At 38.6% G+C, this 15,109-nt stretch overlaps 1 protein-coding gene across 19 annotated transcripts in view; it reads left to right on the forward strand.

The window, feature by feature from the left end:
• Positions 1-15,109, forward strand: part of SVIL (supervillin) — a 232,971-nt gene that overhangs the window by 128,080 nt on the left and 89,782 nt on the right. For 11 of the 19 annotated variants that reach the window (XM_057498341.1, XM_036912238.2, XM_036912241.2 and 8 more), the window contains exons 2-3: positions 5,773-5,830; positions 11,248-11,339. In XM_057498341.1, coding sequence (XP_057354324.1) covers positions 5,773-5,830; positions 11,248-11,339 — 150 coding nt within the window. Of the gene's footprint in view, positions 1-4,012; positions 4,089-5,772; positions 5,831-11,247; positions 11,340-13,364; positions 13,407-14,447; positions 14,473-15,109 lie in introns of those variants that run through there. The other 8 variants (XM_057498342.1, XM_057498343.1, XM_057498344.1 and 5 more) reach the window with 3 other exon arrangements.

Raw genomic sequence — 15,109 nt, forward strand, 5'->3', positions numbered from 1 at the left:
GGAAACTTAATTTGCTTTATTTCTTTTAAAATTCAAGATTTAAATTTCAAAAACTCCCAATAAATTGTTGCTTTAAAGTTGTCAAGACATGTGCTTTGAAAATGGGAAAGATCAGCATTCCTGAGTGGACAGGTGCAGAGAATTTGTGCCTCTTCTTCCTTTGTGCTGAGCTGGTGGTTAAGTGATGGTGTTGGTAAGGGAATACAGCACCATCACTGTTTTAAAGTAAGATGTATTCTCTTTGAAATTTAAGAAAATCATAATCACAGCTTACAATTTTCTCTGAAGATAAATAAAATATGTTAACCTACCAGAATAAGGTGAGGAAATGCTTGCCTGTTTTGTAGCTCCCCTGTGTGAATGAGCCAACCTAAAATAATGCAGTTATAATAATTAATATGTTATATAGCTAGTATTATTACTAATAATTGTGATTATAATTATTATTTATAATTGTTGGGGAGTAAATGAAAAAAAAATTCATGGTGCTTTCTACTACTGTAAAATGTTGATTTCCTCATATTCTTTTTTAATTTCATGTGGATGGAAAAATTAAATAGGAGATTAGATTGTATATCCATAGTTTAATAAAGAATTTTGTGCCTTTTTTCAGCAGTTAAGCCGTATTTGAATCTGTTGGCTTTGTGTCATAATTGGTGGATGAAGCAAGTGATCCTAGTAATATCTCATTACCAACTTACAGAGATTATACAAATTCTTTGTTTTCTGTACTGGAATTTCATTTTTAAAATGTACACTAGAGTTATTCCTTAATCATCGTTCAAAAGAAACATTTGGGCTCATTTAGGATAATGCTAATTGAGTGTTTTCTGTAAGAAGAGTAGTTTTCAGGAGTGTCAGTGGTCATGATGTGTTCCGTAAACTGAATTCCTTACAGAGGGTTAGTTATAAACATATATATGACTTCTTTCCATCTATTTATTTCCAAAGTCAGTGGTTTCCACAATTTCTCCTCCTTCCAACACTTCCTTTTGCCTTTTATGCCTACTTGGCCATGACCTGATTATAATAAAGTTTCCGCTACAAGTTATCTGCAGCACATATGTTGTTTCTTGCTGAGTTTCAAAAACTTGCCCAATTTTCTGTATTTCTTCCAACTATGCGAGAGCTGGAGTGATCAGCTGTGGAGAGAGACGACCCACGTGGTGTTCAGTGCTGCTGTGCCCTCTTTAGGAGGCTCCTCCATAAGTGCCTCTTGGTCCATGCACCCTTATCATTTGGGCAGAGTTCTTCTGTTTCAAGTCAAGTTTGTGGTTCAGAGAGCAGCGTAAGTTGGTCTAGTTTGAAAGGATATAAAGGCAATACAAATCATTTTAGGATGTGATCTCCAGCCCTGAGAAAAGATTATTCCATTTTTTCATGTGGTCATTCAGCAAACATTCACTGCAGGCCTGCTATACACCAGGTGCAGTGTTAGTACCAAACATACAGAGATGGACAGACTTAAGCACTACCTCCTGGTGCAGGTGGGTGGGGGGCATCATGATCTCCATCCTCCTCCCCCAAATCTTACGGTCTCATCACTAACCAAGTATTTACCTATGAGCAAGTTCCTTCTCCAGCCCTCTGTCTCCTCATCTTGTAAATGGGATGATTTTCCTAGGTTCTCTTTAATGTTCCTCTCAGCTATGAAACTGTAAGTCTCTAATTACTGCATATTTTTCTTGGAATTGCATTGTTATTGCTTGGGCCCACCACCTACCTGTTGCAATAAAAAATAAAGAGGGGAGCTCCAGGGTTTGTGGTCCTGCATGTAAGGTGCTGGGATATCACAGCTCCATCTCAATAAAAAGTAAAAAGCTGAACAGACTGAACCTTTCTTGGGTCTATAAGAGGAGGCAGAGCTCACACAAAACAAGCCGCCATCCCTGAGATTGGAGAGACAGCCTAAGACAGGAAGACACACACATGGAAACAGAGATTCACAAGCAATGCAACAGAACAAAGATAGTCCTTCAACAAGGGAGCTGGAATGACTGGACATCCACACAAAAAAAAATTCATCTAAATGAAGACCTTATACCCTTCACAAAAATTAACTTATAATAGATCATAAACCTAAATGTAAAATACAAAACTATGAAACTCCTAGAAGATAACATAGGAGTAAACCTAGATGACCTTGGTTATGGTTGATGCCTTTTTCAATACAACACCAAAGACTTGAAAGAAATAGTTGATAAACTGGACTTCATTAAAATTAAAAACTTCTTTTCTGTGAAAGATAAAATCAAGTGTATTAGAAAATCCACAGACTGGGAAAAATATTTGCAAAAAGCATGTCTGATAAAGGACTATTATCCAGAATATACAAAGAACTCTTAAAACTCAACAAAAGAAAACAAACAACTGAACAAAAATGGGCCAAAGACCTGAATCGACACCTCACCAAAGATAATAGCAAATAGCATATTAAAAGATGCTGTCCATCATGTCACCTGGAAAATGCAAATTAAAACAACAATGAGATGCCATTACATACCTATTAGAATGGCAAACTTCCGGAACACTGATAATGCCGTATGCTGGTGAGGATGTGGAGCAACAGGAACTCTCATTCATTGCTGGTAGGAATGCAAATGTTACAGCCACTTGGAAAACAGGCAGTTTCTTACAAAATTAAATATGTTCTTACCATATGATCCAGCACTTGTACCCTTGGTATTTACCCAAAGGAGTTGAAAATTTAGATCCACACAAAAACCTGTACGTGGATCCTCATAGCATCTTTATTCATAATTGCCAAAACTTGAGAGCAACTGAGATGTCCTTCAGTAAGTGAATGGATAAATAACCGTGGTCCATTGAGACAAAGGAGTATTATTCAGCACTAAAATCAAATGAGCTGACAAGCCATGTAAAGACATGGAGGAATCTTAAATGCTTAACACTAAGTGAAAGAAGTCAGTCTGAAAAAGCCACATCCTGTATCATTCCAACTAGATGACTTTCTGGACGAGGCAAAACTGTGGAGATGTAAAAAGATCAGTGGTTGCCGGGGAGGAGAAGGGAGATAAATAGGGAGAGCAGGGTGGATTTTTAGGGAAATGAAAATATTCTGTTTGATACTATATATAATGCTGGATATGGATATGTCATTGTACATTTGACCAAACCCACAGAATGTGCACCCAAGAGTGACCCTAATGTAAACTATGGACTGTGAGTGGTTTTGATATGTCACTGTAGGTTCATCTTTGGTTAAAAAAAATAAATCAAGTCCCACTCTGGTGGGGGATGTTGATCATGGGGAACAGGGGGCATATGGGAAATCTCTGTATACTCCCCTCAATTTCACTGTAAAACTAAACCTGCTCTAAAATAATCAGGTGTCTAAAAAAATAGAAATGAAATAAACAGAAGGCAGTCATATAGGTTATACTTAAGAGCTCCTGTCTTAAATTAAAATTTCTGAACCTCTAGTAATATCTGCCTTTTCCTTTCCCACAATTTCACTCATATGTTGTTCATAAATCTTAACTCCTAACTATGGGGGGTTGGCTCCCTGTTAGGTAGAATACTTCATTTAACTTCACCAACGCCAGACTCAGAGCACCCTGGGAGTAGTTAGGTGGCTTCCCTTCTCCCCCTAGGAGTGTGTCTGTTCTTTCTCTTGTTTGTTTATTTTTAGGGAACAGCGGAGTTGCTTGCAAACTCCCCCAGTGATGGCTCTGTTGTAGTGCTTTCTTTTTAGCTGAAGCATAAACTGTGATCCCACCTCTGCTTTGAAGTGATAACATCATAAACATCCCATCCTGGGAATCTAGTCTGTCTCAGCATCCTCAGGCCCAGTTTCTGCTTGTAATCTGATTACGGGGTTTGAGCTGTTCTAGCCTGCAGCCTCTTGCTTTGCGTTTACTAGGCTTTCAAGGACACAAGCGCCTGATTGCTCTAGCACTGCACCGCGAAGTCTCAACCCAGTTTTGCTCAGACAGGCCGAAGGCCTTGGCTGGTGGAGAATTTAGCTCTAGAGCAGACTCTTTTACTGAAGTTCCTGGGTACAACCATGTTCAGAAGCCCAGGGATTCCCAGCCATGTGGGAGCTTTCAGGTTCTCTGAGAAGCAAGGTAAGGCAAGAGGAAGAGCAAATGCACTTATGTTTATTTTATACCATAATGAATGACTGAGGCCTCGATTTTACCTGTATTCTCCTGTGTCCAGTTAGTTACCCAGTTTTCTCAAAGAATACCCCAAATATCTAATTAAATTTATGCATGAGCTCATCTTGTGATTGCTGAAAAATGTGAATTTACTTTTCCTGCTGTACGTTAAAGATATTGCTGAACCATGACAGCCTTTATGTAGGAAAAATTGCAGATTAAATTGGAATGCCCAACCTTTAGAAGAAATCTTGAATGTGCTGCACTTTAGCTAAAATACTTTCTAAAACAAATGTTCTATGTACTAAACTATTTCCAGTAGATAGGGTGAGTGTTTGTTTTTCTAGTAAATCTTCACTTGAGACTGTTTAGAACAAAATGTTTTTGCAGCAGCTTTCTTTCGAGGGCAGAGGAAAATACATGCTTTCAAATTAACTACTGAAGTGGCATAACATATTCACTTCATTGAACAATAGTGAAATGCCGAAGTTATTTTGAAAGTCACATTTGAAATTCAGCCATTCTGTATAGAAGCCTTTTCTAGCACAAATGTCCTGTTAGGAAGTGATTTGAACAAGTCAGACCTCAGGTTCAGGAATTTTCTTCTATAATACTTGATGGCTTTTTGAACTGAGTTTTTCTCTTTTTTAAAATACATAACAAGATATTTGTATAATTAAGAGAAAAGGCTAGATGTTTAATTGGCATGATGCTTTCATTTAATTTTAAATTCTCCAGTTGACCAAAATTTCCAAATCCCAGTATTCCAGCAGTATTTTGATGGATGATGGCATGTCAGCATCTGGTGTATTTTGTACCTTTTCCTCAGGCTTCTGCCCCCAAATATTAAACAGTAAAAGGCACTTCCTTAGAAGTTTCTATAAGTGGTTTACTTGTGGTTTTCTTGGTGGACAAATGATAACTGTGCCAAAAGCTGTGAAACACATTACTTGCCATTCCACTGGTTATATATTTGTCTGTGCCTGGTTTTGATTAACTGGTTCACTCGGATGCGTGTTTCTGCTGTATGGGATTGATACCAGCTGTCTTTACATAATATGTATCTTGTCTTCAAAAATAAATAAATAAGGGGTTAATTTGATGTGTTGTTACTGTTTGGATTTTCAGGAAGGCAATAAAAACTCAGCTACCTTTAGCTGTTCCCCTGCTCTTCCTCAGTGCCTCGCCCCCAACCCCACATTCTGTAAAGTCACCTCAGGTATATCAGATAGGATGACTGAACATTTCTGGGTACTTTAGCCAAGACTATTTAATTTCTTTTGCCTTTTTTTTCATGAATATGTAACTATGGTATTCAACATTTAATTGCTTTGAGTTATTCTTGTAAGACATAATGAATTTAAATGATAGTATTGAACTATGTCAGAATTTGTTTTTTTTAACCCATGGAGTATGTTGATTGCTTTTCACAAGAGAAAAAATAACTTGCCTATGTGAAATGTATGTTGTGAAATTTTATTTGTAGAAGGTATCATTTTTGAATTTATATTTCTTGTCTGGTTAATGGTTTCCTTTTTCTTAAATTATGTATCCCAAGAGTTTGAAGACTTCCCCCCCATCCCTCTGCCTTGGAGTTTTTTTTAACTTACTGTGTATCTATTTCAATGTTACATTATTTTCTTACCCTCAGATTTCAACCAGAAAAACTTAAGCCTCATTGGAGTCCCACTTCAAAGAGAAGTTCCAAGGTAAAGTGGTCTTGAAATTCTTCTTCAGAAGTCTTAATGTATGAGTTGAAATGTTCGGCAATATGTTTTCTTTCCAGAGTTTGATTTGTTAAAATACTTGGGTACATGCAGCCAGCATAGATTTTTTTTTTTGTATTTAATGCTGTTTATGGGAACTATTTGCAGAATGGGACATAATTGCAAACTTGTAAAGGGCTGTTATCTTTTGTGCACACTTGCCTCCAAGCATGGAATGTCCTTTTGCAATGTCTATCAAGTAAGGGAGGTTTTGATTTTTTTAGCCTCATTCCTTCTCCAGTTCTCTCTTCCTTCCCCCTCCCACCCATCTGTCCATGTGAGAGTTCTTGATGCCTGGTCTCTTCACCTTTCCGTACTTCAGCTCCCTTGGCTGTAGGGTATTATAGGTATTAATTTAATTTATCTAATGTGCTAAAATTCCATGATACATCATCACTGATATAAGCTCATATAAAGTTAGAGTTTATGCCAAAAAAGATACCTGTATCTCAGGTGCTTCTTAGTAAGTACATCACTGTCCCTAATAGATTCTGAGATTTCCAAGTAGAGGCACAAAATTGTTATCCCTAACACGTACAAGCACAGAGCTCAACCTACACTTCATTAGGCTAGAAGGACACAACCCTGCTCTACCCCTCCTCCCACTCGGATGGTCTTGTTCCTGATGTGTTATGCATGATGTTGTATCTTTGCATTCCAATAGCATTGGAATAAAGAGTTGTCTAACTGCTATCCTCACCAGCTAAGCCTGGCTCTGCATTGACAATGGCAGAATTGGTCTTGTGAATATACTGCATGGGATAACATCATGGTGGATTTCACTTACATCTTAGTGTCAGGTAATCTAGAACAGTAATGAACCAGGGCCATCAGTGCATTGTCTTACTTGATTCATGAAATCTTACTTTTCTAGTGTTTGACACAGTCTCCCATATTTCTCAGCTTTGCCAGATTTTAATAGAATGTAAGGCTAATGTCTTAGTCTGTTTGGGCTGCTACAACAAAATACCACAGACTGGGTGGCTTATAAACAACAGAAATTTATTGCTTATAGTTCTGGAGTCTGGGAGTCTTAAATAGGTAACCCATCAGGGCCCTCTTCTGGGGTGCAGCCTGCCAATCTCTTGCACCCTTGCTTGGTAGAATGCGCTAGGGGGCTCTCTGGATCTCTTTCTAAGAATGCTAATTTCATTCATGAAGGTTCTAATCACTGTCCAGAGGGCCCCCCCACACACACACACAATATCATTACCTTTGGGGATTAGGATGTCAACACATGAATTTGGGGGAACACAAACATTCAGACCATACCAGCTTAGTTCCCAATATGTCCTAGCAGGTTGACTGAGCTGTAATAGAGCTAATAAGTACCTGAGGAAAAGGAAGAAAAGGAAAGGGAAACAGGAAGACAGCGCTTATTTCAAGGATAGAGAATGTATGGTCTATGAAGGGCAGCCACGTCAGGGGAGGGAGGTTCAGAGAGACACAGCTGTCCTGTCGTGGTGGTTATTACTTCATGTGTACCTGTTAAAATGATGGCCTCTCTGCCGTGGTACCAAGTGTAAAATAGGCTGCAGATATAGGAACCTCACCTCCTTCTAAGAGATCTAGACAACTGGATATCTGAGGTGAAAATACAAGGCAGTGGATTTCCCATGTCTTGTCATTTCAGTGTCCATAGGAGAGTGAGCAGACTGTAGGGGAGTCTTTCATAGCGTGGGTCCTGAATCGTCACTATAATAGTATAGCCCACATTTTGTAAAAGATGGAAGGTATCAAGCAGAATGTTCTGCTCTCACTTTAATAAAATTGCCCCTTGTTCCTACTTTTGGACCTCTAAGTAGGTTAATGGGACATATTAAAAAGAATTCTCTTCTTAAATTATTGAAGCTCAGAGAAGGAGAGAGAAGTATGAAAAAATTAGTCCTAGCAAGTAAACGCCATTTCAGAGGAGATGAAAAATACAAAAGGTGCTTCTTAAAGCCGAAACTTCAAAAATCGTAATTAAAAACCATTAAGACTATAGCATTTACTTGAGTTATATATGGAGATACAGTTTCATACTGAAATATAGGCTCCTACCTTGTGGTTGAGTTGTGGCAACCCACTAGGGCCCTGCAGGGGTTGGTGGGCGGGCCGAGTGCCCCTGTCCTGGCAGGGAGGGCCAATGAGGGACAGCTCTGTGCAGCCTGAGGAGCTCAGTGCCGTGGAGTTATTAATACCGCCCCTTGGGAATGGGCCCTGTTAGTCATGCTGCCCTGGTGCCTCTGACTCAAAAAAGTGAAAGTAGAGTAAAATAGGGTTCTTCTGGGTATCTGTGTCTCATCAATATAAGATGATTGGGAGTTACAGTTCACAAATTGTCCAGAATCCTTTACTGGTTTCCACTGCTGGCTAATGCCCTTGGTTGGAGAGAGGCCAGGGAAGAGAGGAGATGTTTTCAAACCCTGTTTTCAAAACATTGATTCAAAGGGTCTTGCATCCATCACAGCCTTTGTGACACCCGTGAGTCAGAGCTTCCCTTTCCAACCCATTTGCCTAGTTTTCCCATCTGCTCATCTGCTTCTGCAAAAGTTCACAGAATAGGAGACAGAAGTTAAAAAAGCAAGAATGAAATGTAAAGTGGAGTCTGATAATAAAAGCTTACCTTGACATTAGAGACTTTAAAAATAACATGCTTTATAAACATATGCAAATATTCTAATACTTCCATACGTGTATGCAAAGTGAGCAAAGGTAATAGAGGTGTTTTCCCAATTACCTTTTTTTCTAAAGATGAAAGGATAGAAAGGGAGGGAAGAAGGAAGCTAATAGGTGATGCTATTAAATATTTGCCCTTCTAATTACTCTTAATATTTGTAATGCCTTTTGTCCCATCCCATAATGGTATAAAGGATATACACAGTATTCTTCACAGTGAGTTGTGTACATTTGAAGTATTTTACTGTAGCCATTCATTTATTCAACATGTATTTATTGATTAAAAAAAAATTTTTTTTAATAATTCTAAGTAAAATAAGACATTTGTAGTATGTTCTACGAATAGCAAAACAGGATAGATACCATGAGAGAAAATAAGAGGTGCCTAATACAGATTCAGGGCCTGGGGGAACTGGTGCTGCATGGGTGGTTCATTCTTAAGGAAATGACCATAAACTGAGGCCCAGACCAAGCACAGGACTCAACCAGGATGAGAGGAGAGAAATCAGGTGGAGGAACAGTGTTTACAGGGAGCAGTGTTAAGAGGCGAGAGGGTATTTCCTAACACCGCTTTGGTTTTCCATTGCTCTCTGATCATCTGTGGAAAGGCTGTACTTCCTGTTGGCACTGACGCTGTTTGTAGCTTCTTCCAGGGAAGTCAATGCACATGGATCTGGGGGGTGTTGGGGGTGGCTTGTGAACCCCACTCAGTGAAAGTTCAGCAAGATGTTTAACAGGGGTAGTTGCTAAATCTCCATGAGTGGCTTCCATGAGCTTTTTGGTAAGCAAAAAGGGAAAATAGAAACACAGGTGTTCCTTTTTGGAAATATGAGGTTATCTTTGTACCTAGTGTCAATAGCCTAAGAAACTGAATATTTCAGGGATTGCATAATTTCATTTTAGTATAGAATTTTTTCCTTGAGATTTTAGTGTTCCAAAGAAAATACAAAACTTTATGTGGCTTTTTACGTTTATGCTAAATCATACATTGACTAAAACGCTGAAAAAATTGTCACTGTGTTACAATTCACTTTTTAGCAGTCAGAGCTAATTCTAAGTTTCTGATCTAAGCAGGTGTCCTAAGATCTTCAAGCCATCTGGAGCATGGTTTATAAAGACTACTTATTTTCAAGACTTTTTATTAAATAATGTGAATACATGGCACTCATATTTATGAATATAAGCCATGCCACATTTACAAGGAATAACTAAGATTACAGATGAGCTTGGTTCTAGGAAGATAGTATGTTGTGCCATATTTTGGAATGTGTAGAAGTTCCTTGAAATTTCATTTACTTCTGGGGTGTAGATTGTCCATGTGTCCAACCTACATAGCCTGCACAGCACCTTCCTCAGTCTCTTCATGAGGGAAATGGACCCATCAGAGAGGACACAGAGACAAGGACCAGTACCTGGGAAAGGTCAGCTTTGCACCTAATATGTTTTCAGGAGTATTATTCACCTCTCTAGAGGGGATCCTATCACTGGGGAATGCTAGTTTCTTGTCTTCCTAGGTTCGTTTTCCTCCTGCAAGGTAGCTTCTCTGTCTTGCCCAATTCCAAGCACATTTCCATGGACAACCATAGAGTCATGCAATCTTGGGGCAGCTGCAGGTAGTGTTAGAGCAGGAGAGAGGTCTATATCTCATGTACTCTTCTTTTTCTTTTTTATTGAGGTACATACTATAAAATGCACAAATCTTAGTGTACAGCTTGATGTATTTTGACATGTGTATATACCCATGTGGCTATCTCCCAGATCAAGATATCAAACATTCTCACTAACGTGTGTACTCTTCTTGCCAAATACATGTCCTTCGGCAAATCAGTTAACAGTTTCCTAATCTGCAAACTGAGGATGATCATAGCTCCAGTGGTGTGCCGGAGCCGGCTTGCCACGCCTCGTGACAGAGAGAGTGTGCCTCTTCCAACTTTAAATTCAACGTCCTTGGGTAGCTTGAAATTTTGCCAGGTAGGAGTATTTATCCCAGCAGCAAATACTGCAAAGCAGGTGTTTGGAAGGGTCAGGGGAGTGGCAAGAGGAAGGAGCCAGTTGTTAAACATTTACCAGCCCAGCACCAAGAAATTCATGCCTCACAGGGGCTTGTGACGATAACTAAGATAACACATGGGGTATGCTCAGTATAGAAGAAAAGTGCATAGTGAGTGCTCAATTCTTTCTTCTCCCCTTTCATCTCATTTTTTCCATGGTGAGTTTTATGAGCCTCTCAGACCTCTTTGCTGTGCTTTGATGTCTTAGTTGTTGGAAGGCATTTGTTACTTTAATAGCATTTCAACACCGGAGGAAAGCATGTAGATCACTTAGACAAGTTGCTGATTTTCCAAGGAAGAAATTGTAGCAGCAAAGAGCTGAGCAATTAATCCAAGCTTACACCGCTACTGGTGGCTTTGGAAGAGGCTGTCAGTCTGCACCAAGGCATATGACTCCCAGCTCAGTGATGTTTTTGCATGTCACCTACCTGTGCTGATGTAATTACTTAGTTGCGCAAAAGCATTCTACTAACGTAATCATAAATAAAGGAAAACTACCAATTCCCCAAAATAAAACTACTTTTAATCTACATGCATATATTTAACTATATATGACAGTAGTATCATTTTTATGTTCTGCATTTTTCCCACTTCATATATCTTGATTTAAGTTGACTTTAAACATTGTATTAATGTGGTCATGTTTAGCTTTCAGAAAGAGTTCCTGCTTGACGAAAAAGAACAGCTTGCTAACCACAGAAGAGAAATTGATGCTAAGCTTTTGTCTGCACTTCCTAAAGGTAAGACTTTTTCTCCATGGTTGACCAGCGTCTTGGTCATAGAAGTATCGTGTGATTGGATTTTCTTTGAGAACTCTTCCACTGCTGTCCAGCTTGTGTTCTCCTATGTGTCTGTGTCTGCCTATACCAAGAATGAACCTCAGTGGAAGCTCCACTCTTCTTACATTTTTAATGCACACCTTTCTACATGTTCTTTCCCTTGCATTTTAGGTATCCTCGAGTTTTCACTGGAGGCTGAGTAGGGAGAGTGAACAGGGAGCAAGCGTATAGTCAACCTCCTTCATCCCTGTCCTCTCACCTTCTCCCAGGACGATGAGTACTGCTCCTCTGCCCATTCTTCTCCATCCACCACCTCCACTCCCTCCAGTCTCTTGATGCATGCCAGTGTTACGGCATTTACACTTTATCTTTTGTAACTCCATATAGTGCCACACTCTGGGCTACCGCTGTGGACTGGATGTTAATCTTCTCTCTCCTTCCTCAAGCAGGCACTCACATGTTCAGCGACTTAGTGTTTTCATGGGTAAAGATGCACACACAGTGAGGTAGTTGTATTTGCTGTTGGCTGACTGCCCCTAGTTTGGCCTATGAAATGATGTGAATATGACCTGATCTTTATTTCATCCAGCATGTGATAGTAGCAGCTCACAGACTGTCTTCATCATGAATGAGCTGTGTAACCCTTTCTTCAGACAAAATAGTTTGATGGAAAGTCAGATTTTTTTTTCCAACTCTGAAAGGAAAAAACAAACACAGTATCAAGCCCAAAAGAAATTGGGCCAGAAGAGCTCTTCTTTTAACAGAAACTAAATCCAGTTTGAAAGACCCACTGATAAATAGGTGTATGTCCTGAGGAATTAAATGGGTGATATGCCTAGACATTGCATGATGAGGATGGATATTTGAAGGACCCCAGGGACTTGGTCTGGTGCAGAAAACTCAAACCAGGCATTTGCAATTTTCAAGTACTAACAAAACTGTCAGCCAAAATACAGACTTCATCCCTGTTGCCCCAGAGGCTAAAAGTAATAATAGTGTGTCGAATTACAAGAAGATAGATGAGAGTTTGTATGAGAAAGAAAATTCTGATAGTCCAGGGGACCTAGAGGTGAAATGGAGTGCACTGGGATTTCATCAGCTCTCTCAGCTGTTCAAGAAATTTCACATGGCTGCACCTCCAGGGGACAGATGTGGTGGGGTGGGGGACCCACCTGGATGGATGTGTGGGCCAGCTTTGAAATGGAGGGTTCCTTCCACCTTTTAAGACTTTTTTGTGAAAGACAAAGAAATTTAATCTGATCCAAACTTAAAGTGTATGAAAATGATCAAAACCAAGTAGGAGAATGAAAGAATTGATGTTAGCAATGACTTAGAAGATTGGGCTGATGAGGCAGAGTCCTAAATGACAAAAGTTGTTTCTTTCTCTGCTGTACCTCAGTTGTTTTTCTTAATGAATAATAACAAAAACAGTATTAGGATCAGAAAAATTAGAAACAATATGAGATACTAGGTTCCTGAAGGTCCAACAACTTGTAACTCCATATATAACAAAATTTTAAACCATGTAAGTTTATTAGCCTGTTTTGTTAGAAAATGTATCGTAACTGGTCATAAAAACATAGTCTTCACAAATCAGAGATAACTTGGTATATTAGCCAGATTGACATTTCTAAATTAACAAAATTATTAAAACATGCTTAAAAAGTGTCAGAGCCCCTCTTTTCCTGAATGCCATCAAAATTCCCCATAGTTTTCTTTCAGTCTTTGCTTTTTGGAAACTTGGACAGGCATGTTTGGAGAGGCCCATGTATTACTGGAAACCTTTTTTCGCTTCTCATCTTAACAAGTCAGTGGTTCTATTAGCTCTTGGCAATATAATGGTAAAAATAAGAATATATTTTAACTTTAATGTTTGTTTGTAAGTTTACAGAAGTTTCTTTCTGTGTACTGAGTGAGGAGTTCTTGCTTCTGTGAAACTGAGCATGAAAATCACTGACTTTTCTCTGCGGACTTCCTTTACTGGTATATCACAAACAAGTAATGAAGGGATTAAAGATCTTTTCCTATGTAAATATTATAATGTTAAAATAGATTTTCCACTTAGGAATTACAAAATGGGCCAAATGTATTACTCTACCTTTTTAAAATAGCTTCTTTGGGATATAATTAATATACCATACAATTCATCCATTTAAAGTATACAGTTCAGTGGCTTTTAGTGTATTCACAGAATTGTGCACCCATCACCACAGTTTTAGAACACTGTCGTTATCCCAAAAAGAAACCCCATGCTTCTTAGCCATCTCTCCTCTCTGTCGTTCCTCTAGTTTTGTAATGACTTATTTTATGAGCTGTTTGTCTTTATATTAGTGACTGCCACCCAAGTGTAAAAGTTACAGTGCATTACTCCTCTGGGAAGTAAGATTTGTCTTCAGAATGTTCTGGGTCTAGCCTGTGCTCATAGGCTGTCACATGAAGGGTGGGAGAGAGGTATTCTTGGCAATCCTTCCACTTATATTTCTTTGGAAGATTCTACAATACTCAGGTTTGGAAGACTGACCCCAGCAATAACTTTACCAGAAAGTCTGTTCCTCATAGCTAATTGCAGAAATTATGTCCCCCAAGAAGAGCCCCTAGCAGACCAAACTATCATGGGTATTTGGTATTATATATATTGCAAAGCATGGTAAACAGTCAAATAACTTTATAAAGTATTATAGTCCTGATGCCAATTCCCCTGAAATTGTCTGACTTGCAAAATAACCCACCAATTCCCATCAGAAATAACTAGAGACAGACTCACAGAAGCCATATTGCCATGGAAATAACATTCAGATTCACTCAGAGGAGGGCAGCAAACTAAGATAGCAGGTGTACTAAGGGGTCATTTAGTGTAGGTCAAAGTCTTAACGGATTTGAAAGCAAAGTAGAAAATGTATTACAGCGGAAGTTAGATTGGCTGTGCTTATCATTTTTTTTGCACTGTGTGGTGATGAGTCTTATTACTGGAACCACTTTAGAATTATACACATTAGGGCACAGCAACAGTCAGCTGAATTCCAGCTGTTTAACCTAATTTTAAAATACACTCTTATTCCTTATTTTCAGGAAATATACGCTGAAGAGTTTAGAGGTAAAGTTGCAAAACAACCTACCCTTAAATGATGCAGAAAAATGAATATGTAAATATGTGTGCCTGTGTCTACAAATGTATGCATGTAAATATACCTGTGGAGAGGGAAAACAAGGATAAAAATAAACCAAATGTAGAAAATGTTAACATATTATGTGGGATGTCTTTTAATTTTTCTGTGTATCTGAAAATATATAAACTTTTAAAGGAAACAAAGCTTCTTTTGGTAGATCATAAAACAAAAAGAAACTGTTCAAGACCACCAATGAGCAGATGCTTGTGGTAGAATGGTCTGTATAAATGAAACAGTGGAGTGACAGCATAGATTTACACAGCAGGGGTGACTTCTGTGGGTGTCTTAGGATTGGCTGTTTTTCTATGTTTATAATAAACCCAACCAAACATTCAACTAGAGGGCGTAATGAGCACTACAAAAGCCATATGAGTTTTTTTTTTCCTGGAAAAGGATGAAAAAAATACACTTCAGCAATTCAAATAAAACATCATTCTTTTAAACAACTGAAGTGTTTTCCCATGGGGATATACTAGAGTAATTACATTACATGTTTGTTTTATGAATTTTACTTTTAAATTATAATCTTGGGAAAGGAAGCCTCTCTATTACTTCTTTCTGACA

Source organism: Manis pentadactyla, chromosome 3, assembly GCF_030020395.1.
Source record: "Manis pentadactyla isolate mManPen7 chromosome 3, mManPen7.hap1, whole genome shotgun sequence".
NCBI classification, from domain to species: Eukaryota; Metazoa; Chordata; class Mammalia; order Pholidota; family Manidae; genus Manis; species Manis pentadactyla.